The 19,387-nt window shown below is 40.6% G+C and overlaps 1 protein-coding gene across 4 annotated transcripts in view; it reads right to left on the bottom strand.

Moving 5' to 3' along the window:
* The window catches only part of LOC143855539 (phosphoglycerate kinase, cytosolic-like), an 80,294-nt gene that overhangs the window by 45,368 nt on the left and 15,539 nt on the right, over positions 1 to 19,387 (bottom strand). For all 4 annotated transcript variants that reach the window (XM_077365690.1, XM_077365692.1, XM_077365693.1 and 1 more), the window contains 2 exons: positions 16,941 to 17,192; positions 15,503 to 15,578 (listed from right to left, as the gene is read on the bottom strand). In XM_077365690.1, the coding sequence (XP_077221805.1) occupies positions 15,503 to 15,578; positions 16,941 to 17,192 (328 nt within the window). The remainder of the gene's footprint in view (positions 1 to 15,502; positions 15,579 to 16,940; positions 17,193 to 19,387) is intronic.

Here is a 19,387-nt window from a genome sequence, read left to right as displayed (position 1 = left end):
ATATATATATATATTTAGAGTTCTTTGGTGTTGGATGCTTAAACTTAATTTTGTTTAGAGCTAAACTGGTTTAAAATGTTGTAGATCTATGATCTATGTGTTCTAGTCCTTGCTTATTTTCAGTGAATTAGGTTCTCATTTTTAGGCATCTACGTGCAAACGAAAATCTACACGAAGTTGTATTAATGAACTGAATATTGTTTAAACATAGATTTTATAGGATTTTCATTTTCCGCATGATTCTAGATTTTTGATTTTTAGGATGTCTGTATTGTTTATATTTTTTTTGAATGGTAGCAGAATATATTAAATGAAGACTGAGGAAGTCCCCCTTACAGAAACAGAAAAACATAACACTCCCACGGAACTGAAACTGCCCCGGGAGATACAATTAAGGAGGGAGAAAATCATAATCATAAAGTTCTAAATCCTGCTTCGATACTCCATCTTTTGCCAACTTATCAGCCACTTCGTTAGCAGATCTTCTCACATGCTGGAAAGATACCTAAAGCCCTTGTAAGATATCTTTAATCTCGTCAAAGAATTTAAGAAATCGCCACGGGGAACTCCGAGGGCCCCTAAGCCAGCTGATAACATTCTGCGAGTCACCCTCCACAATACATCTTTCTGATCGGCCCCTAGCCAAGCTCAGAATACCTTGATGCGCTGCCCTTACCTCCGCTTCATTCGAATCTGCTATACTGATTGGACCAGAAAAAGCCTTAAGTACCCCACCATTACTATCTCTTAATACTCCACCAATCCCTGCAGGGCCATGGTTGCCCAAACTTGATCCATCGAAATTTAATTTGACGATCCCTTCATGAGGAGGGCACCATTGCGGATTGGATACATTCATAATTTCCTGGCTATTGCAAACCACACCCCACCCTTCCCACAAATCAAAGGCCGAAACGAATCGGAATAACGGAAGTGCTCGAGCCCAAGAGATAGTTAGAGCAATGATCTTAATAAATAGAAAGTAAGGGGATTTGGCTTTCCCTTCAAAAACTCGAGAGTTCCTTTCAGTCCAGATAACCCATAAAAAAGCCATCAAAGAGAGCCACCACAACCACTTGCCTTTTCTGGCCCAAGGTGTGCATGTCCAGCCGGCGAACAAGTCTTGAAGAGAGGAGGGAAACACCCATTTGATGCCAAACCTTGCTAAAATCCTCCCCCAAACCTCCCTAGCTACTCGACAGTGGATGAAAATATGGTCTACCGACTCCCCTGATTCAAGACACATAGTACAGTGATCAATAACCAGCATATTCCTCTTTCTCAGAAAGTCCACTGTTTGTATTCTATTTCTTAACGCTGACCATCCAAAGAAACATACTCTAGGGGGAGCCTTTGATTTCCACACCTTTGCTAGCAGGGCATTTACCTCAAAAGGCAACAGACTATTATAGAAAGACTTGACCGAAAAACCGCCTGAAGAAGTTAATACCCACAACCTTCTGTCTTCCCCTGAAAAGCTGATATAAACCTGATCAAGGATCTGAAGTAGATTGGTCACCGAGGGCAATTCGCGATCAAAGAAGTTCCGACGAAAAAGAGGGTGCCATATAACTTTACCTGCAATACGCTCGTAGCAATCTTTCACAAAAACAGACTTATCAGCTGCAACTAGAAAAAGGGCCGGAAATAAAACTTTTAGCGAGACGCTCGAACACCACTTCATGGACCAGAAAGAGATCCGGACGCCGGAGTAGACTCTATATCTAATTCCTCGATCAAAGAGAGGAGTTAGGCATAGGATATCCCTCCAAATTGTTATCCCAGGTTTGTTAAAGTTATTCAGAGTAGCCCAGTCACCTGAATCAGCACCATATTTTCCTGATATTACTTTAGTCCATAATCGTGATTTTTCTTCACCAAACCTCCATAGCCATTTTCCCATCAGTGCTTGGTTTACCTGCTTGATCCTTCTAATGCCGAGACCTCCTCCTTGTATTGGCATGCAAACCATTTCCCAACTCACTAAGGCCATAACCCGCTTCTTCTCTGATCCCCCCCACAAAAATCTTTTCTGAATCTGTTCAATACGCTTTACAACAGACACAGGGCATTTGAATAATGATAACTGGTATATGGGTATATTGGCCAAGGCAGCTTTAAGCAAGGTTAATCTGCCTCCTTTAGATACCAAGTTCCTCTTCCATGTATCAAGCCGTCGCTCGATTCTATCCACAATGGGATCCCATGCACTTTTTCGAGGTCGCCCTATTCCCAAGGGCAATCTCAGATAAGATGCCGGCATACTCTCCAACGAACATCCCATAATATTGGCTATAGTAGAAGCTCCTTCCTCGCTTACATTCACAGCGTAAAGTCTGGATTTTGAGAAATTAGATCGAAGCCCTGTTACTAATTCATAACACCTGAGAATTGCCTTAAGATTGAGGATCTTTGAGGCCTGGGGAGAGCAAAAGAGTAGGGTGTCATCCGCAAATTGCAAGTGCGAGACTTGAAACCCGGGTTCGCTACATTTGACCCCGGAAATCAGACCCTCCGCTCGACCTTTCATCAACAGCACGCTGAGGGCTTCCGCAACAATAACAAATAGATAGGGAGATAGAGGATCCCCTTGACGCAAGCCTCGAGACGACTTGAAGAACCCTTGTGCCGAGCCAATAATCAGAATAGAAAAGTATGCTGAAGATAAGCAGCTACGGATCCACCCACGCCACTTCCCTCCGAAACCCATTCTGTGTAGAAGGTAGTCCAGACATTGCCAATCCACTCTGTCATACGCTTTTTCCATGTCCAGCTTACAAATAATACCTTGCTCCCCTGACTTAGCCATCCAATCCACCATTTCATTTGCCACCAGCGAGCAATCTAAGATTTGTCTCTGGCCAACAAAAGCACACTGATTTTCTGAAATGATATATGGAAGTACCCTCTTGAGCCAGTCCGCCAATATTTTGGACAAGATCTTATATAGACATCCTACCAAGCTAAGAGGCCGAAAATTGGATATTTTCACTGCTCCTTGAACTTTGGGAATGAGAGCAATAAAGGTGGCTCCTGTTCCTCGATCCAACTCCAACCCAGCATGAAATGCTCGAAAAAAGGCCATTATATCTCCCTTTACATACTCCCAACACTCCTGAAAAAATGCAAGGCAGAAACCGTCCGGCCCCGGAGCTTTGTCACGATTCATCGAGAATACCCCTGTCTTCACCTCTTCCTCCAAGAATGGGTCTTCCAGCCCCGAGAGGCTAATATCATCGAGTGAATTAAAGGTCACCTCATCCAGTCTAGGCCGAATAATATCTTCCGCTGTATATAACTTCCGGTAGTAGTCAAGAATTTCCATGGTAATCGCCATTTTGCTACCAGATAGGGAGCCCTGCACCTCCAAAACCTCGATCCTATTATTCTGACGCCGTGCACTGGCCATGTTATGAAAGTAAGCAGTATTTTTATCTCCTTGCTTTAACCAACTAACTCGGGACTTCTGCCGCCATGCTATTTCTTCCTGAAGGAGGCAGCCTTTATGTTCCTCCTTTATTTTTCCCAGTTCATTCAAATCTTCCTCTGTGGCTGACCTTTCCTCATCGGCCAAAGATAATTCCCGAATCCTTTTTTGTAGCCATACTTGACGCTCGCGGAGAGCCTCTTGTCTGAGCGCATTCCACTCTTTGAGCTTTTTTTTTACAAAACGAAGTTTCGCCCCTATGATCCAATCAGCTGCACCTTCCACGTTATGAGATTCCCACCAGCTCCCCAGCCGCTCCACCATCTTAGGAATTTCTAACCATGCTATCTCGAATCTGAAAGGCGAGGGACCCCATGAATCCAATCTTGGATCCAACAATAGCGGGCAATGATCAGACACAGAATGTACAATCGCCTTCTGACACACTTCCGGGAACATGGAAAGCCATCCAGGGCAGAACAAAAAGCGATCTAACCTACTCTCAGCAATGAAATCTGAAAACGCAAGCATATTCTGGGAAGTTCTGCTACACCCTAATCTTTCTTCGACCCTCCTGATTTCATTGAAATCTCCCCCTAAGCACCACGGATTTCCCCATTTATTCCTAATCAAGGTAAGTTCTGCCCACAACTGGTGCTTCGCTGTCCTATGTGTAGGACCATAGATGCCTGAAAAAGTAATCACATCTTTGTTGCCCACCTGACCGAGAACTATAGAGACGGAATACTGACCTAGCCAAGAATCGTGAATCTCCCATTTAGATTGGTCCCACATAACTAAAATACCTCCAGCTGCTCCTTCAGCGGCCAAAGAGAGCCATTTCTTCCTCCCTAAGCGCTGGCTTCACTCAAAGGAAAGCACTTGAAGATAGTCCCTTACTCAAAAGTGGAGTCCTTAAAAAAAAAGGGAATTAAAGGAATGCTTACTCCCAATTGGAATTGTCCCCTAGGCTGTTGATCAGAGTACTGTTTGCCACCCCCATTTTTGTTTCTTGTATACAAACTATATTCGGCTTATTTCGTTTTACTATGTCTTTAACCTGTGCCTTTTTCTCCAAAGACCCCAAACCATTTACATTCCAAGATAGAATCTTCATGGACAACCGGACAACCGCTGTGCATTTCCCCTAGGACAATTTCGACTGTTAGATCTCAAATTTCGAGCCACTTTCTTACTGGCGGGAGATTTGTCATAATTCACATCTGATTTCAGTTTGGTTAGCTCCCGCAGCATCTTCCTGACACCTTCAATACTTGAAGGATCTGAACAGGTCCTATGAGCCATTTCACGAAGCTCAGCAACTCTGAACATAGAACGCAATTGATCTTCCGGTCCGGAGTATGTTAAGCCCAATACTCTACTAGTGGAAATTATATGATTCACAAAAATCTCCAGAATTTCTGATTTGGGATCGACCCATGAGATAGGACTAATATTCTCCTCCACACTTAATACTAACGCCAAGCTATCTTTCACGGCATCTTCCTGAGAGCCCAAACCCCCTCCAATATACTCTGCCTCAACCGTCTCCTTCCTTCTACCAGAGTGAGAAAGAGCATCCATCATTCTGCCAGGACAGAAATCTATTAAGCCTTGCTCGGAACAATCCACATGTACTTGGCTAAGGCAAAGTTCTTTACCAGAGACCGAAGCCCGTTGTGCCTCACCATAGTTTGGAACCGCGCAGGATATAGTATCTAGATCGGAGAATGCTGAACTGTAAGGATCCATCCCTCCCTCCTGTTGCGAAATATTACACGCTTGGGTTTCTTCAATATTATTCGCGTCATAGGACACGCCAGCAAATGCCTCTGATAAATTGATCATTAGACGAGAGTTTCCATCCCCTATCCTATCACCGATTATAAGACGACGGGATTTCGAAAGCTGCGAATGATCACCTAAATCCGATAGTTGAATAAGAGGTGAAAATGGGCTTTTGTCCTTTGCAGAAAAACCCACAATTTGGCCCGCAACCCTATTGAAAGAGGTAAAAGGAGAGAGCCCAATATTATAGTTTTCTGACAGGCCCACCACCTTGTGCTGACTTGGAGGGGCCCACATCTTCTCAAGACATCGATCCGACGGATAGGAGGACTCCATTTGAATCAATGGATAGATCAGAACCTGGGAAGTTGAACCGAGAAAGGCTGATTTCCGCCGTCTGCAAGCACTTCCTCCCATTGCCACATCATCCTGGCAGAGAAGACTAGACACGACGTGTCTATCCCCCTTCCCCTTTTCGTTTCTTCGTACGCTAACACTCCCAGCAGGTGACATGTATGAGGGTTGGTGTATATAGGCAGGTGCGTTCGTTAGACCCACCATCGCTTGATTACTAACCTGCGCCATCATCTTCTCCGACCGCTTCTTGCCGGAGAGACAGAGAATTTCCGACCAAGTTCGCGAGAATTCGTCTGAGTGTTGAACTTTGTTTGCGGGCGGATGTTGATTATTTCTTGACACCTTCACCCAATACACTGTTTCATCTATGTAAACCGGTAATTTCAGAGAATCTGGGGAAATTGAAGAAGTCATAAGAAAAATTAAAGCTTTCTCATACCCATCCCCTTCATCGCATGATCCATCAGTGGCTAGCACCCTTCCAATACGACAACCTATTTTCCTGAAATTCTCCACCATCCATGCATGTGGAGGGAGCCCTACAATCGACCACCATGAAGTCGTGAAATGCCCTGAGAATTTATCCTTCCAAGCACATAGCTCTGCAAAAGGACTATCCTTGGCATTTACCCATCGGAGTCTACAATCAACGAAAGAGGCGTCCGGAGAAGAAGTTATAGCAACCTCCCCTTGGGCTATCGGAAAGATCTCGAACTCGGCTGAAATTCCCGAAGCTTCCTCTAACCACATTTTTAGCTGCGAGTAGTCTTTCATTGATCCTGTTCTAATTTGACCCCAAAAAGTTCTTTGGAGGTCAAATCTAGATCCCAGCTCTATGGATTCAGCCATATTTCCTCCGGGCACTGAGAGATATTGTCCATCACCTTCGGGCCTACTCCAACAACATCCGGCTCCGGCGGGCTCCCTTCTGGCTCGATCTAGCGCCTTAATTGTCTCCCCTCCACCCGCTCCTTCAGGACATTCGAGGTAAGCTTCTGCTTCCCAGATCTGGATGAGCTAGACAGGAGTGTACGATGAAAACCAACTGGGATATTAATGTCAAAGCCCGACCACACCTTCCTACATCTGTAGCATTCCGGTCGTCGTCTAAAGTTTACGAAGCTGCACTTGGAGCATCGCCAATCCCCCAGATTACTAGCTTTTCTTTTTTCTAGAACCCTTTGCAGGCTCTCTTCTCGGCGGCTTTTTTTAATATGCCACCGGCCACCTGAGGATCCCCGGCCTACGTAGTTCCGATTACCAATATCATGTTGGAAGATAAAACGATTCGGCTCCAACCCACTAGAGCGCATATTTTTCGTGAATTCCTCCATTCAACCAGCTGAAATACCCCAACCGTACCTAATACACAATGTGCAAACCCCTCTCTCCTCCCACTGCCGAGGATGAAACAGGAGGAGAAGAAGATTTTGAAATGGAAGACGAGACAAAGACCGAGACAGAGTATGATGAACCAGAAGTTTACACAGTGGAATACTCAACCTCTGAAACAGAAAGTGCTGGCACCGTAGAAGACGAAGAAGGAGATGAAGGAGAAGAAAATGAAGAAGGAGAGGAAGAAGAAGGCCGAGATTCGGCGGAAGCTGAAGACAGCGACGAAGAAGAGACAACTGAAAGGAGAGAGGGAATAGCAAGCCCTACCAGGAGATCCCACGCTCAGGCGGGTATAACCCGCCGGAGACGAAGCCCAACTCCCGACAACCCCCCCTTTGAAGCTGTTTTGAGGACCTTGCAAAACCCAAATCCTCCCCCGACAATGAGTCCAATCAGAGACGACGGAGTGCCGGAGCCCATGTTCTTCTTAGCGACATCTTCGGACGACGAAACCTCATCAACGGCCGGTGATTGAAAATCCTCTTCTTAGCGACATCAACGGACGACGACCATGATCGGCCGGGAATTGATGTTTATCCCCTCCAAAAACGAAAACATCAAAATTTAAAGAGAGGCAGACGTCCTGTTGAGAGAGGTTAAGTCGATCCCTCTCTCCCCTCTCTTCTCTCTTCTCTCTTCTCTTCCTCTACTTCTTCTCACATTTACAATGCCAACGTCTGTATTGTTTATATTAATCATTCTTTTATTATTGTTTTCTTACCTTTGTTAACTTGTGAACTGATTGTGGAAATGTGATTCATTTACAGGTTATGATTATGTGCCTATATGTTAAAAATAAAATGCTTCGCATGAGAACTGTTTATTTTGGTTTTACACCATGGTATTTGGACATAATTCAGAAGAATTGATTGTTAGTACAAGATATGTTCTATGTATTAATATGTAAGTTTTATTGATATAAAACATCATTAATTTCATGTTTTAATTCTTTGTTGCAAGTACTGGTGTTTATAGAGTGATGGCATAATACATATGGATTGAGTAGTTTAGTCTTGTAGTGATTGTACACTCAGTTGCAACTAGAAATTAAGTAGAACAATGCCTGAATCCAACTTTGTAAGACTGATTTGCTTGTGTTTCTAATCATGTAACGCCTGAATGATGTATTATTCAAATGTGGTAATGATTAGTAGAGAGGTGTAAATTGGATTTCACATATACATTAGGGTGGTAGCATTATTCTACATTGCTACATAAATATGAATGATCTTTTCTTCATTAGTTGTTCCACACCCCATTAGTGTGTGAATATGAGAACAATTAAACCACAACATGATTAGTACAGGGTAGTATGTATGATATTTGTTATTGATAGCTGATTGAATTCACTTGTCTTTTTCTTCTTTGATTAATTTGGGAAGACTTAAGAGTTGCAATTAATCTTTGGGTTATTGTAGCATAACTATAAAAAGGATTATGCTCATTTTTTATTTTTATTTTTTTTATGCTCATATTTTCTTAGGGTGGCTGAAAATGTATGTTTGACCTTTCCCTTTTAATTGGTTTTGTTATAAGTCTCTCGTCTCTCTTGATTTATTTTTATTTTTTTTTTATGACTGTTTAGTGCCATGGCCTGAGTTTAGCTAGTTTGTCCTCGAACAATTTATGACAAGCTTAGTGCAAGCATACTATTGGAATTTATGCCCATGTTATCTTGCTTATCCCTTTGGACATCAACCCCATACATAGATTACTTTATTTTTCATATTTTGGGTATCATCAAAAATCTGTTCGGTGTTCTTTGCTTTAATGGTTTTCTTCAAATCTTTTGGAATTCTGAAAAGGCTCGATGGTTTTGCTCTCCATTGTTTTAAAGTTACTGGAAATAAGAGGAGCTTGATACAATTTAAACAACATGATTTTCTCATTGGTGTCTTCTCATTTTTTTCATGTGTCTGCTGTTTGAAATTAGTTTGTCATGTATGGGAAGTAATTGAGCAGGGTAGTATAGCCATGGGGTTGGAGCAAGCATCATAATAGGAGATGTCTTTTCGTTTGGGCTTTGGTTTAATTGTGACGGCTGTTCGGGGGAAAATTAAGGAGGGTTTGATGTCAGTGTTAAAGCAAGGTGGTGTAGTGATGCTTATTTTTCAATTCTTTAGTGATTTAGCACTAATATGTTTTAATAGCTATAGGAGGTGAATTTGCCTCACCTCAACAAATCTTTTGACCCTTAGATTGTACATGGAACCTCAAGTTCAGGCAGTATAGACGGACTTCAGTGAGTGTGGAATAGTCATTCGAGGAATTACATTCCATCAAATCTTGTAGCTGACCACTTATTGAGATTGTCTATGGAATATCGCCTTACAGACATTCATAATATTCTTAGGGAACAGGTTCATTAGTCATGCCCATGAGTTGAATTGTGTGGTACCCTCATAATCATGTATTTGGTAATTTTGCACATACACAGAACATAAAGTATAACTTGTAGGATCACTAGCCATGCTTACAAATTATTGTTTTCCATTTATAGTTTTGGAAGTCATGAAAGAGCCTCTTTGAGAAAATTATTTAACAGCTTTAATCCAAAAGGCCCCATAGTATGATACTTTAGCCATTTTTCCTGATGCTATAAGTGCAATGGAATATATTGTTGAATGACTTTTATGAAATTTGGGATGTTTATAGGAATTTAAATTCTTTGTTTCATGTGCCTGATGAGTATACGAGTCACTGCGATTTTTATTTTTTATTTTTTATTTTTTTTGTAGTTTTTTTACATGGTATGCTGATAAGATAAGTGAGCTTTCTTTACCATATACATGATAGATGAAGGTTAGAGTTCTTATTTTTGGTTTCTTTTATGCGCCTCTGAAAACTAGATAGTCTATTCCCTTCATACATACAAGTTTAAGGTGTTTAAGGTGGTAAAAAATAAGAGAAGAAGAAGAGCTGAAACCATAAGCCGTGTTATAATTAATGTCAATAATTCTGTATGATAGAAGATTGGATTAGGCTCAAATGTTGTATATCGGAATAGTTATTTGAAGTTATATAATGGCTATTATAGCATTTAATTGGATTGTCCTGGTTATAATTGTGATGATGGCATTGTATCTAATTTGATTAGTCTACCAGCATGGTTGCAAAAATGATAAGGACAAGTTGCTGTAAAGTTGCTAGCCTACATTATATCCCTGTTGTTTGAGTAAAGTTATAAAATATCAAGGGGTGTACAGGTCGTGTAAGAGGGAAGTGTAATTTCAGACTAGTTTTCATTAAGGAGGGTTGGTATAAGAAGAAACCTAGTTATGCTTGTTTAACCTAAAAAAATTTCCTGTTGTTAGGAATTTTAATCAATGCTTAAGTTTTAAGACTTTATTCCTTTAGTCTAGAATTTTGTTTATTAGCTTAGAAAGAAGCTTAGAAATGTATCCTTTGCCTCGAGGGCAATAAAGGAGTCATCCCAAGCCCATCCTTTAGGGGACTTGCCTAGTCTTAATAGCATTCCCCTCTTTTCTTTAGTATACTTTCTTAGTCTTTTTTTTAGCCATGTACCCTTGACTATAGGTTCTCTTATCATTGCAAGGGCAATGAAAGAGTCATCTAGAGCCCATCCCTTAGGAGACTTTCCCAGTCCTAGTAGTAATCCCCTTTGTCATTTATTAGACTTATTTAGTCTTTTAAGATATGTACCTTTAGCATTAGGTCTTTCTCTCATTGCAAGGGCTATGATGGAGCTATCCGGAGCCACCCATTTTAGGAGACATACATTGTCTCAATAGTGAGTTATTTCTTTAGGAGACTTTGTAAGTTTCATTAGAAAAGTCGCACCCCTTTGGAAAACAAGCTTTGTCTTATTAGAAAGTCACCCCTAGAATACTTTCCAAGTCTCACAAGTAGTTGCACCCCTATTAGAGAAAGGCTAACTTAGTCTTTTAGACATCCTCAACCTTATTTATCATTGCAAGGGCAATGATAAGGTTACTTGGAGCCCACTTCTGTGTCTAGGAGACTTGCCCAGTCTCACTAGCACCCTTGTTTATCTCCTCTGTGTTTAGGAGACATTCTTTGACTTATTTGCACCACTTTTTATGAGACATGTTTTGACTTATTTGCCCCCCCCCCCTCCCTTTTTTTTAGAGTTGTTAGTTTAGAAGTTTATCTTATAGATTATTAGTTTGTCCGCTAGTTAGAAGTCTATCATTTAGCTAGGAGTTAACCCCATAGCTTTAGAGTTACCTATTAGATAGGAGTTTGTCTTTTAGTTTTGTTGTCTCTCCCCTTTTCCTTAGAGATTAGCTCAGTCTTATTAGAACTTACCTATTTGGGATCATATCATTTCATTTTCTAGGACACTAGTTTACTTGTTTAGGGTTTCCCCATTAGCCCTAGGGATTTTGCCCTAGTGTGTTGTTTTGTATATTCCCTTTGGCTAAAAGGGTGAAACTTTCATTTTGAAAATCCAAAAACATCAAAAATTTAAAACTAAAAAATATTAGAAAACATTTTAAAATTCAAAAACATTTTCAAACCTTTTAAAACAAAAATCTTTCGAACAAAATTTTTCAATATACTTGTTTTCAAAAAGATCTTCCTCTAGAGTTAGGAGTCTGTCCTAGTTGTATAGAGTGTTTTAGAGTTAGAGGTTTGTTCTAGAGTTAGGAGAGTCCTAGAGTTAAGAGCCTCTGTCTGGTCAGTTTGATTATACAGTTTGCCGTATAATCAACTGATGACTAGAATAGGATTAACTTAGATAGCCTATCTTTTCCTTAGGAAACAGCCTAGTTGCACATAGGATGTAGGGCTCACCTGCATTAGTCTTGGAAAAACTTACATTTGGATATGACATATAGGGAGTCTTAAAATCTACAATCCACTTCAATTTAACTAATCATTCAAAAAGCTTTAATCACAAGACCGGTCATTTAGGTCGAGTCTAGTTTAGTGGTCTAGGCACAAATAGGTATTGTAGCTTAGAATAGGCCACAGAACTACGTTGAACTTGATTCCAAAAAGAGGCTTGGATATGTAGGCAGCTTGGACGGCTTGGCCGGCCATCCAGGTCCAGATCATACTGTTGCACATTTTTTATTGTTTTAGAGTTTCAGGAGTCTGTGATCTGGTACTTATTACTATTTATTGCATAGGTACATGTTAGTGTGTTTTCTTCTATTCTTTTGAGAGTTTATTCACTTTAGATATATCTCTTATATGGTCACATGCTTAGCTGTAGCATTTACCTGTTTATTATCTTGATTATCTGTTTAGTTATAGCTATTTACTGCTTTTCTTGCTTATCTTGTTTTATCTTATCATATTTGCTTATCTCATTATATCTGTTCATATATCTGATTACCTGCTTATCTATAGTTGTGCATGTGGTTGTTTACTGCTTTACTTGATGTGATGAGTTAGGATTAGATGTGATGAGTTATGACTTGTTTGTTTAATTTACCCATCCCCGGATCATGTATGCTTAGGTAGACGTTTTCTCAGGGATGCTCGTTCCCATTTCACATGATTTTTGCCCAAAATTCTTCAAAAATAATAAAAATGGCATAAGAGACCGAGTGCGCTCGGGCGAGTGGGGTGCCTAACACCTTCCCTACTCGTAACCAGGCACGGACCCGATTATCTCTGGATTTATCCATTTCACAGAGTATATTTTTATGGGTCCATGGCCTTTATCCATGGATGGCGACTCTTTACATATTTTAAGTATGTCTTGGTTCCGGGCTTTGTCTCCGAATAAAGAGGTATCTCATATATCGCCACTCATGCTGTGAGGGCACCTTTTCGAGAGTTTCTTGGTAGAGCTCTCCTTCACATGTGGAGATCTAAAAGGATGTGAGGGATCCATCCCTCGCCGCCCTCGGGATCAGGGTCCACAATATCTCAATTGCTCTGCCTCATTTTATCCGTCTTATTGTTTATTTCAGGATCTTTCGATTGGCTCGGGTAGAGTGGTGGATGGACTCTATCATCTGGATTGTGGCCCTTCTTCCACCATTTTGCACAGTTCCGTCGACGCCTACCAGTGGCACTGCCGTCTTGGTCATCCATGTCTTGAGCGTCTTCCCCGCACTTCTATTATGTCTTCTGTTTCTTTGCTGCAGTTTTTGCCAGCTGCTCTTTATCATCAAGGTTGGCATGCCGCTATGGATCTAGAGATTGAGGCCCTTCAGGCTAATCATACATGGGATTTGGTTCCCCTTCCTCCTGGGGCTCGGCCAATGGGTTGCCGCTGGGTTTATGCAGTGAAACACTTACCTGACGGCACTGTTGAGCGCCTTAAGGCGCGGTTGGTTGCCAAAGGTTACACACAGACTTTTGGCGTTGACTATAACGAGACCTTCTCTCATGTCGCCAAGACACCTTCAGTTCGAGTTCTTATCTCCCTTGCTGTCAACCAAGGGTGGCATCTGCATCAGTTCGATGTCAAGAATGCCTTTCTACATTGCGAACTTACTGAGGAAGTGTATATGGAGCAACCTCCTGGATATGTTGCTCAAGGAGGGATGTCCTCCTCAGTATGTCGCTTGAGGAGATCGATATATGGCCTTAGCGGTGCTTTCGCATGAAGCAATGTGTTGTGGATCACTCCGTCTTCAGTTACCACTCCGCTGCAGGTTGTGTGCTATTGATTGTATATGTTGACAACATTATCATTACAGGCAATGATTCAGTGGGGATACAAAAGCTGAAGACCTTCTTGCAGAAAGAATTTTCTACCAAAGACCTGGGTCGTCTTAGGTACTTTCTAGGTATTGAGGTTGCCTACTCTATTAGAGGCATCTCCCTCTCACAGAGGAAATATGTACTGGACCTTCTTGAGGAGAGATGCCATCTCGGAGTGAAACTTGCTTCTGTTCCCGTGGATCCAAATGAGAAACTTCTTCCAGAAGAAGGGGATTTATTAGAGGACCCTGGCAGATACAGAAGGCTTGTTGGCAAGCTCATATATCTCACAGTCACTTGTCCAGATATATCATTTGTTGTTGGTGTTGTCAGCCAACATATGAGCTCTCCTCGTACTTCACATTGGGCAGCAGTGATTCAGATTCTTCGTTACTTGAAAGGAGCGCCAGGTAAAGGCCTCCTATTCAAGAAGCAAGGGCATATCAGGGTGGAAGGCTTCTGTGATGCAGATTGGGCAGGATCTTCTGCAGACAGGCGATCTAGGCAATCTACCACTGGATATTGTATCTTTGTGGGAGGCAATTTAGTATCATGGACGAGTATGAAACAAGACATACTTTCCAAGTCCAGTGCAGAATCAGAGTACCCAGCCATGTCCCATACTAGTGGCGAGCTTATTTGGTTGCGTTCTCTCCTATCAGAGATTGGTTTTTCAACCCATCAAAAAAAGAGAGAGATTGGTTTTCCTTCATCCTCTCCAGCTCGGCTTTATTGTGATACTAAAGCTGCGATTTATATAGCCACCAATCCTGTCTTTCATGAGAGAACCAAGCACATAGAGGTTGACTGTCACTTCATTCGCCAGAGAATACATAGAGGCGAGATTCATGTTTCCTTCACTCGATCTATGAACCAGCTTGCAGATGTTTTCACTAAGCCCTTAAGTAATGCTAAATTTAATGACAATTGTAACAAGCTTGGAATGTATAATATATACATTCCAGCTTGAGGGGGAGTATAAGAAGTTGGTGCATAGCCTTAAGGGCATAGTAGTCTTTTTGTATATTTCTCCTTTCTATAAATATATCGGTGAGGGGGAGCTCCCACTCACAACGCTTATCTCCAATCTTCTTCTTTCCTTCATCCTTCAACAAAAACCATGCTTCCAAGTTGGGCATGGATGACATCGATGCTTCATCTTGAAGGGGGGTGTTATGAATTAAGGAAGTTTATTTTAAATTACATCATGGCTTTAGTATAATTCATTTAGGCCACGTTTGAAAATTTGCCAGTGAAAAAAATCGGATTTTCAAATCTGTTCTGCAAGACATTATTTGAAAATCAATATTTGTGGCAATTACGTTCACCCTCGCTGCTCCTCGACCTTGCTGCTGCAGCAGCCAGACCTCTCTCTCTCTCTCTCTCTCTCTCTCTCTCTCTCTCTCTCTCTCTCTCTCTCTCTCTCTCTCTCTCGCACAACATCAGCATGAGGATGATTGATGTATTTTGTATCCAAAACTCAAATACAAATCCAAATACAAAAACATGAGGTATCCAAACTTGGCCTTAAGTTACTAATATTATTACAAAATGGGGTTAGTGGCAACATTGTAATTATGTTTATGTGAGAATGTACGCATACATACATGCATACATATATGTGATGTCTATCATGGGGTTGGACTTCCAAGATGATATATCAAGTTTAATACTTTTTAAAACCTCAACTCAAAATTCAAAGATCTGCATAGGTGGAAATTGGAAAAGAATAACAAGTTCTTTATAAGGTTTTCATGTAGTTTTCCATATTTAAATATCATTTCCGACTTAACTAAATGAAAGGAGATCTTAGAAATCCAAAATAGAAAAACTACAAACAGCTTCAACGCTTATTTTGAACAACAATGACAATATGAAGAACAATACCACTTCCAATATCAACTATTAAAGGCTGAGTTGAATCGGCAAAAATAGCATTCCAGTCAAGCTCAATCGGGTATGCCTGAGGAAAAGAAACACCAAAAGGTTATGAAATTTCAACTGTATGGATGTATGTTAAAAAAAATCAATGTGATTATCAAGGTAAAGAAAAAATAAAGGGCGGCCTAGTGCACGAGGCTCTAGCCATTGCGGGGTCTGGGGAGGGCTAGATGTACGGAGCCTTACCCCTGCTTTGCAGAGAGGCTGTTTCCGTGACTCGAACCCGTGGCCACCAGGTCACAATGTGATTATCAAGGTACCTACCCAAAAAAAATTAAAAACATAATAGCATGAGGAACTCAAATCTTTTAGCCCCTATGGTTCATGTGCATTTATAGCACAACAGAGCCCAGAATACCTAATGGAGTCGCTTTCAGTGGTGTTGATCCCTATGTGTTGGCTAGAATCATAAGTGGCTTGTTGGTCGGTGTGTTCTCCTCTGCTTCCCAGGGGTGTGATTTATGCGAAGATGATTCAGTGTCTTTTTTGTAATGAAGCCATCAAGCCAAGAGGAGAAGATCATCTTCTCATCCCTAGAAGCTTAGCTGACTCGACGGCGAGTGATTTGCCTCTTTCCTTCCTGGACAATTTGTCCATAAACTATTTATGTCAAAGGATTCGTTCAATCTAAAACTTGAGAAAGAGGGTTCAGGCTGAAAAATGATTCATAAGTAGTTGTTAATGGAGTTAAAAGTTACCAAATTATGTCCGGTCAAGATTAGTCATCAAACCCTACTCCTTGAGGTGTTTAAATGAGAAAGGTCGAAGATGTGGTCGATCAGGAGGAGGGGGCCAAGGACAAGGCGAATGGACTGTGAACCAGATAGCAGTTTGGAAGAGTCTCCCTTCGAATATGTTCCATAGGAAGGTCCCTTGAGTGTCGTGGTTGGGTGCCCATGAATGTTAATTGAGAAAAACCCTCATTTTTCTCAATTCATTAAGAAAGAAATTCAGGTTTGGATGTCTATCAATCAATTCTAGGTCCCCCTTTCATATTTTGGAACAATGCCTTGTATAATTTTTGGTGAACCAACAAGTCTTTGAACTCATGTCGTACCCAAACCGTCATCAAATCATAGCACCGGACACAGTACCATCGGCCTAAACAGATATCCCACTACTTCATCATGTACAATGAATTCTTTCTTCACAGCTTTTAAAGCCGTAGAATTTATCCTACTTGAATGACAAATCACCCGAAGGTAAAAAAAGTGTCCAGTTCTTCTAGATACATATAAACCATACTTCAGAACATTCATGTGAAATATCTTATATGGAACAAATTATGCACAGATAAATAGGGAAAGATAGAGAAAAAAATTAAGTAATTTTACCGTAGCGGCAGATACAAATAACAAATATGAAAGCCAGTACAGGAACGTACTCTATCTAAAGCTGCAACACCAGGAAGTGTTCTTCCTGACAGAAATTCCCATATAACTGAAGCACTCTCAACTATATTATAAGCTGAAAGAGAACTTGCAGTCGCCATAACAGCTTTACATGCTGCATTCCCAACAATAATCACATCACAATTATTCCCACTTATTTTCTCAAGCATTACAGCCAACTGAGATGACCCATGAGTTTCCTGTCTTGAGGAACCAAATTCCACTGGACCGATCCATAAAATTTTCTGTGATCCATCATGAGAAAAAAATATATATATCACTCAATAAAAAATTGAAATTTTAAGTTTAGAGAACATGTACATTCATGAGGCTATTTACACCAAAGATTTTTCTTGAGTTTTAAGGATGATAAAAATAAACTAATTGAAGTGATCTTGGAAATCATCAGAAGTCAATGACATTAACAATTGAGGTGTCTTGATACACCAATTCAACAGGACCAATCTAAAAACATTCTGTGAGACATCATGAGAGGATGGTCATATCAAACACATTTTGTCACAGACAAAATTAAACCACTGAATAACAATTTGAAATTTTCAGTTTAGGAAACTATGTACTTGTAGAACATCATACATGTATTGTGCTTTATTCTTAAACATTACAAAGGTGTGTATAGGTTCAGCAATAGAGGTTTCCTTTTATAGCCCCATGTGTGCCCATTATTTCCTATATTGAACCAGGGTACTTTTGTACATGTAACACACACACAATATATATATATATATATATATATATATATATGTGTGTGTGTGTGTGTGTGTGTGTGTGTGTGTCGATATATATATATATATATATCGGGAAACAAATACACACACACGAAAAAAGTGTTTCTGGTCCATTGACCAGAAACACAATGGGGGTGATTTAAACCATTCATTTAATAGGCCTTGACATAGATAGGGTGTGCCCAAAAAATCATCTCCATAGGATCATCCTAACCCTTGATTTGTGGAGGATTAAAATGGACGGGTTTAAAATCTGTCCATTTGTTGGGCCTTTACATAGAATGATTTTAACCCTTTGATCTTTACACATTCTTTACTATTATCATGCCACCACGTCATCGGGATGAGGATGTGGATGATGCTAGAGACATTGGTTGGCTACATGGACGACCTAATGGCAGCACAGAGAAGACTATATGCAATTATTGTGGGAAGAGGATAGGAGGTGGAGGTGTCGTAATGACATCGATTTGGAGTCATTGGAGGAATGATTAGTGATTGTACGGTCTTTACATTATGCTTTGTTACGTTGTCCTTCTTTACTTTGAGTTTAGAATTCACTTTATTGTTCCAGACATGAGTGATAGCGCATATCACTAGATGTTGACGTTGTTAAACTATTATGGCTGACTTTCTTGCTTATGTGATGGTTTCTATGCGTACTGTTGCCTATTATTTAATGAATCACCTGCTAAAAAAAATAATAAACAAAATAAAGTGCCATTAAAATTTCACCAAAACATTTTCCCTTCTGGAACTGAACACCGTGATTAATTTTCATTTGATCCGAGAAAGGTAGAGAATGTTGAGGTTACACGCACATATATCAAGTAGAGATCAAGTTGCTAATGTATTCATTAAGGACATGACTATAAATCATCACCTTCACTTGATTTAAAAGCTAAAATATTCCAAGGAACAAATCATCTTGCGAATGAGTGTAGCGAATCGGGGCTGGACAAGTGGAAAAGGAATCTTGTTTCCCCCAATATACCGATCTATCAAATGTCCATTTTCAAATGTCTCATGAGTGTAGCGAATCATATTGAGAAGATTCCTTTGGGGGGAGCAGATAAAAAGAGAAGTATTCCGTTGGTAAAATGGGAAGATGTGTGTAAGCCTATTAAAGGTGATGAGTTGGGAATTAGAAAAATTAAAAAGATGAATACTGCTTTGTTGGGTAAGTGGCTTTGGAGATTTGGCTCAGAAGAGTCCCATCTTTGGGCTAAAGTGATTGGAAGTAAGTATGGTGTAGGGTCGGGGAATGGACTTCTGAAGATAAATTCAGATGTTATTGGCTGGCGATTTGGAGAGACATTTTGCGATGCTACTTTCAGTTTGCTCCTGGCATGAGGTTTAGAGTGTACTCTGGGGATAGAATTCGGTTTCGACAAGATAAAGGGTGTTCAAATCGCTGCCTTCAAGAAATGTTTCCGGATTTGTTTGTCGTTGCCTCAAGTAAGGATAGCTTGGTGAAAGAGAATTTGGATAGAAGGAATGAGGGTATTGTATGGAAGTCGATGTTTCGAAGAAACTTCTTTGAGAGGGAGTTTTCATCTATTGCTAGGCTATTGAAGTTGTTATCTGGGGTGTATAAATCTGGATGGTGTAGACAAAAGGATTTGGATCTAGGATACATCTGGTGAGTTCTCTGTCAAGTCTTTTTGCCATCAGCTAGTGGCTAGCCCGGT

Source organism: Tasmannia lanceolata, unplaced genomic scaffold, assembly GCF_043159265.1.
Source record: "Tasmannia lanceolata isolate RefF3 unplaced genomic scaffold, GAP_Taslan_0.1 ptg000021l, whole genome shotgun sequence".
Taxonomy (NCBI): Eukaryota; Viridiplantae; Streptophyta; class Magnoliopsida; order Canellales; family Winteraceae; genus Tasmannia; species Tasmannia lanceolata.
The sequence above is the reverse complement of the archived record's forward strand: the minus strand, read 5'-3'. Positions and strand labels throughout refer to the sequence as shown.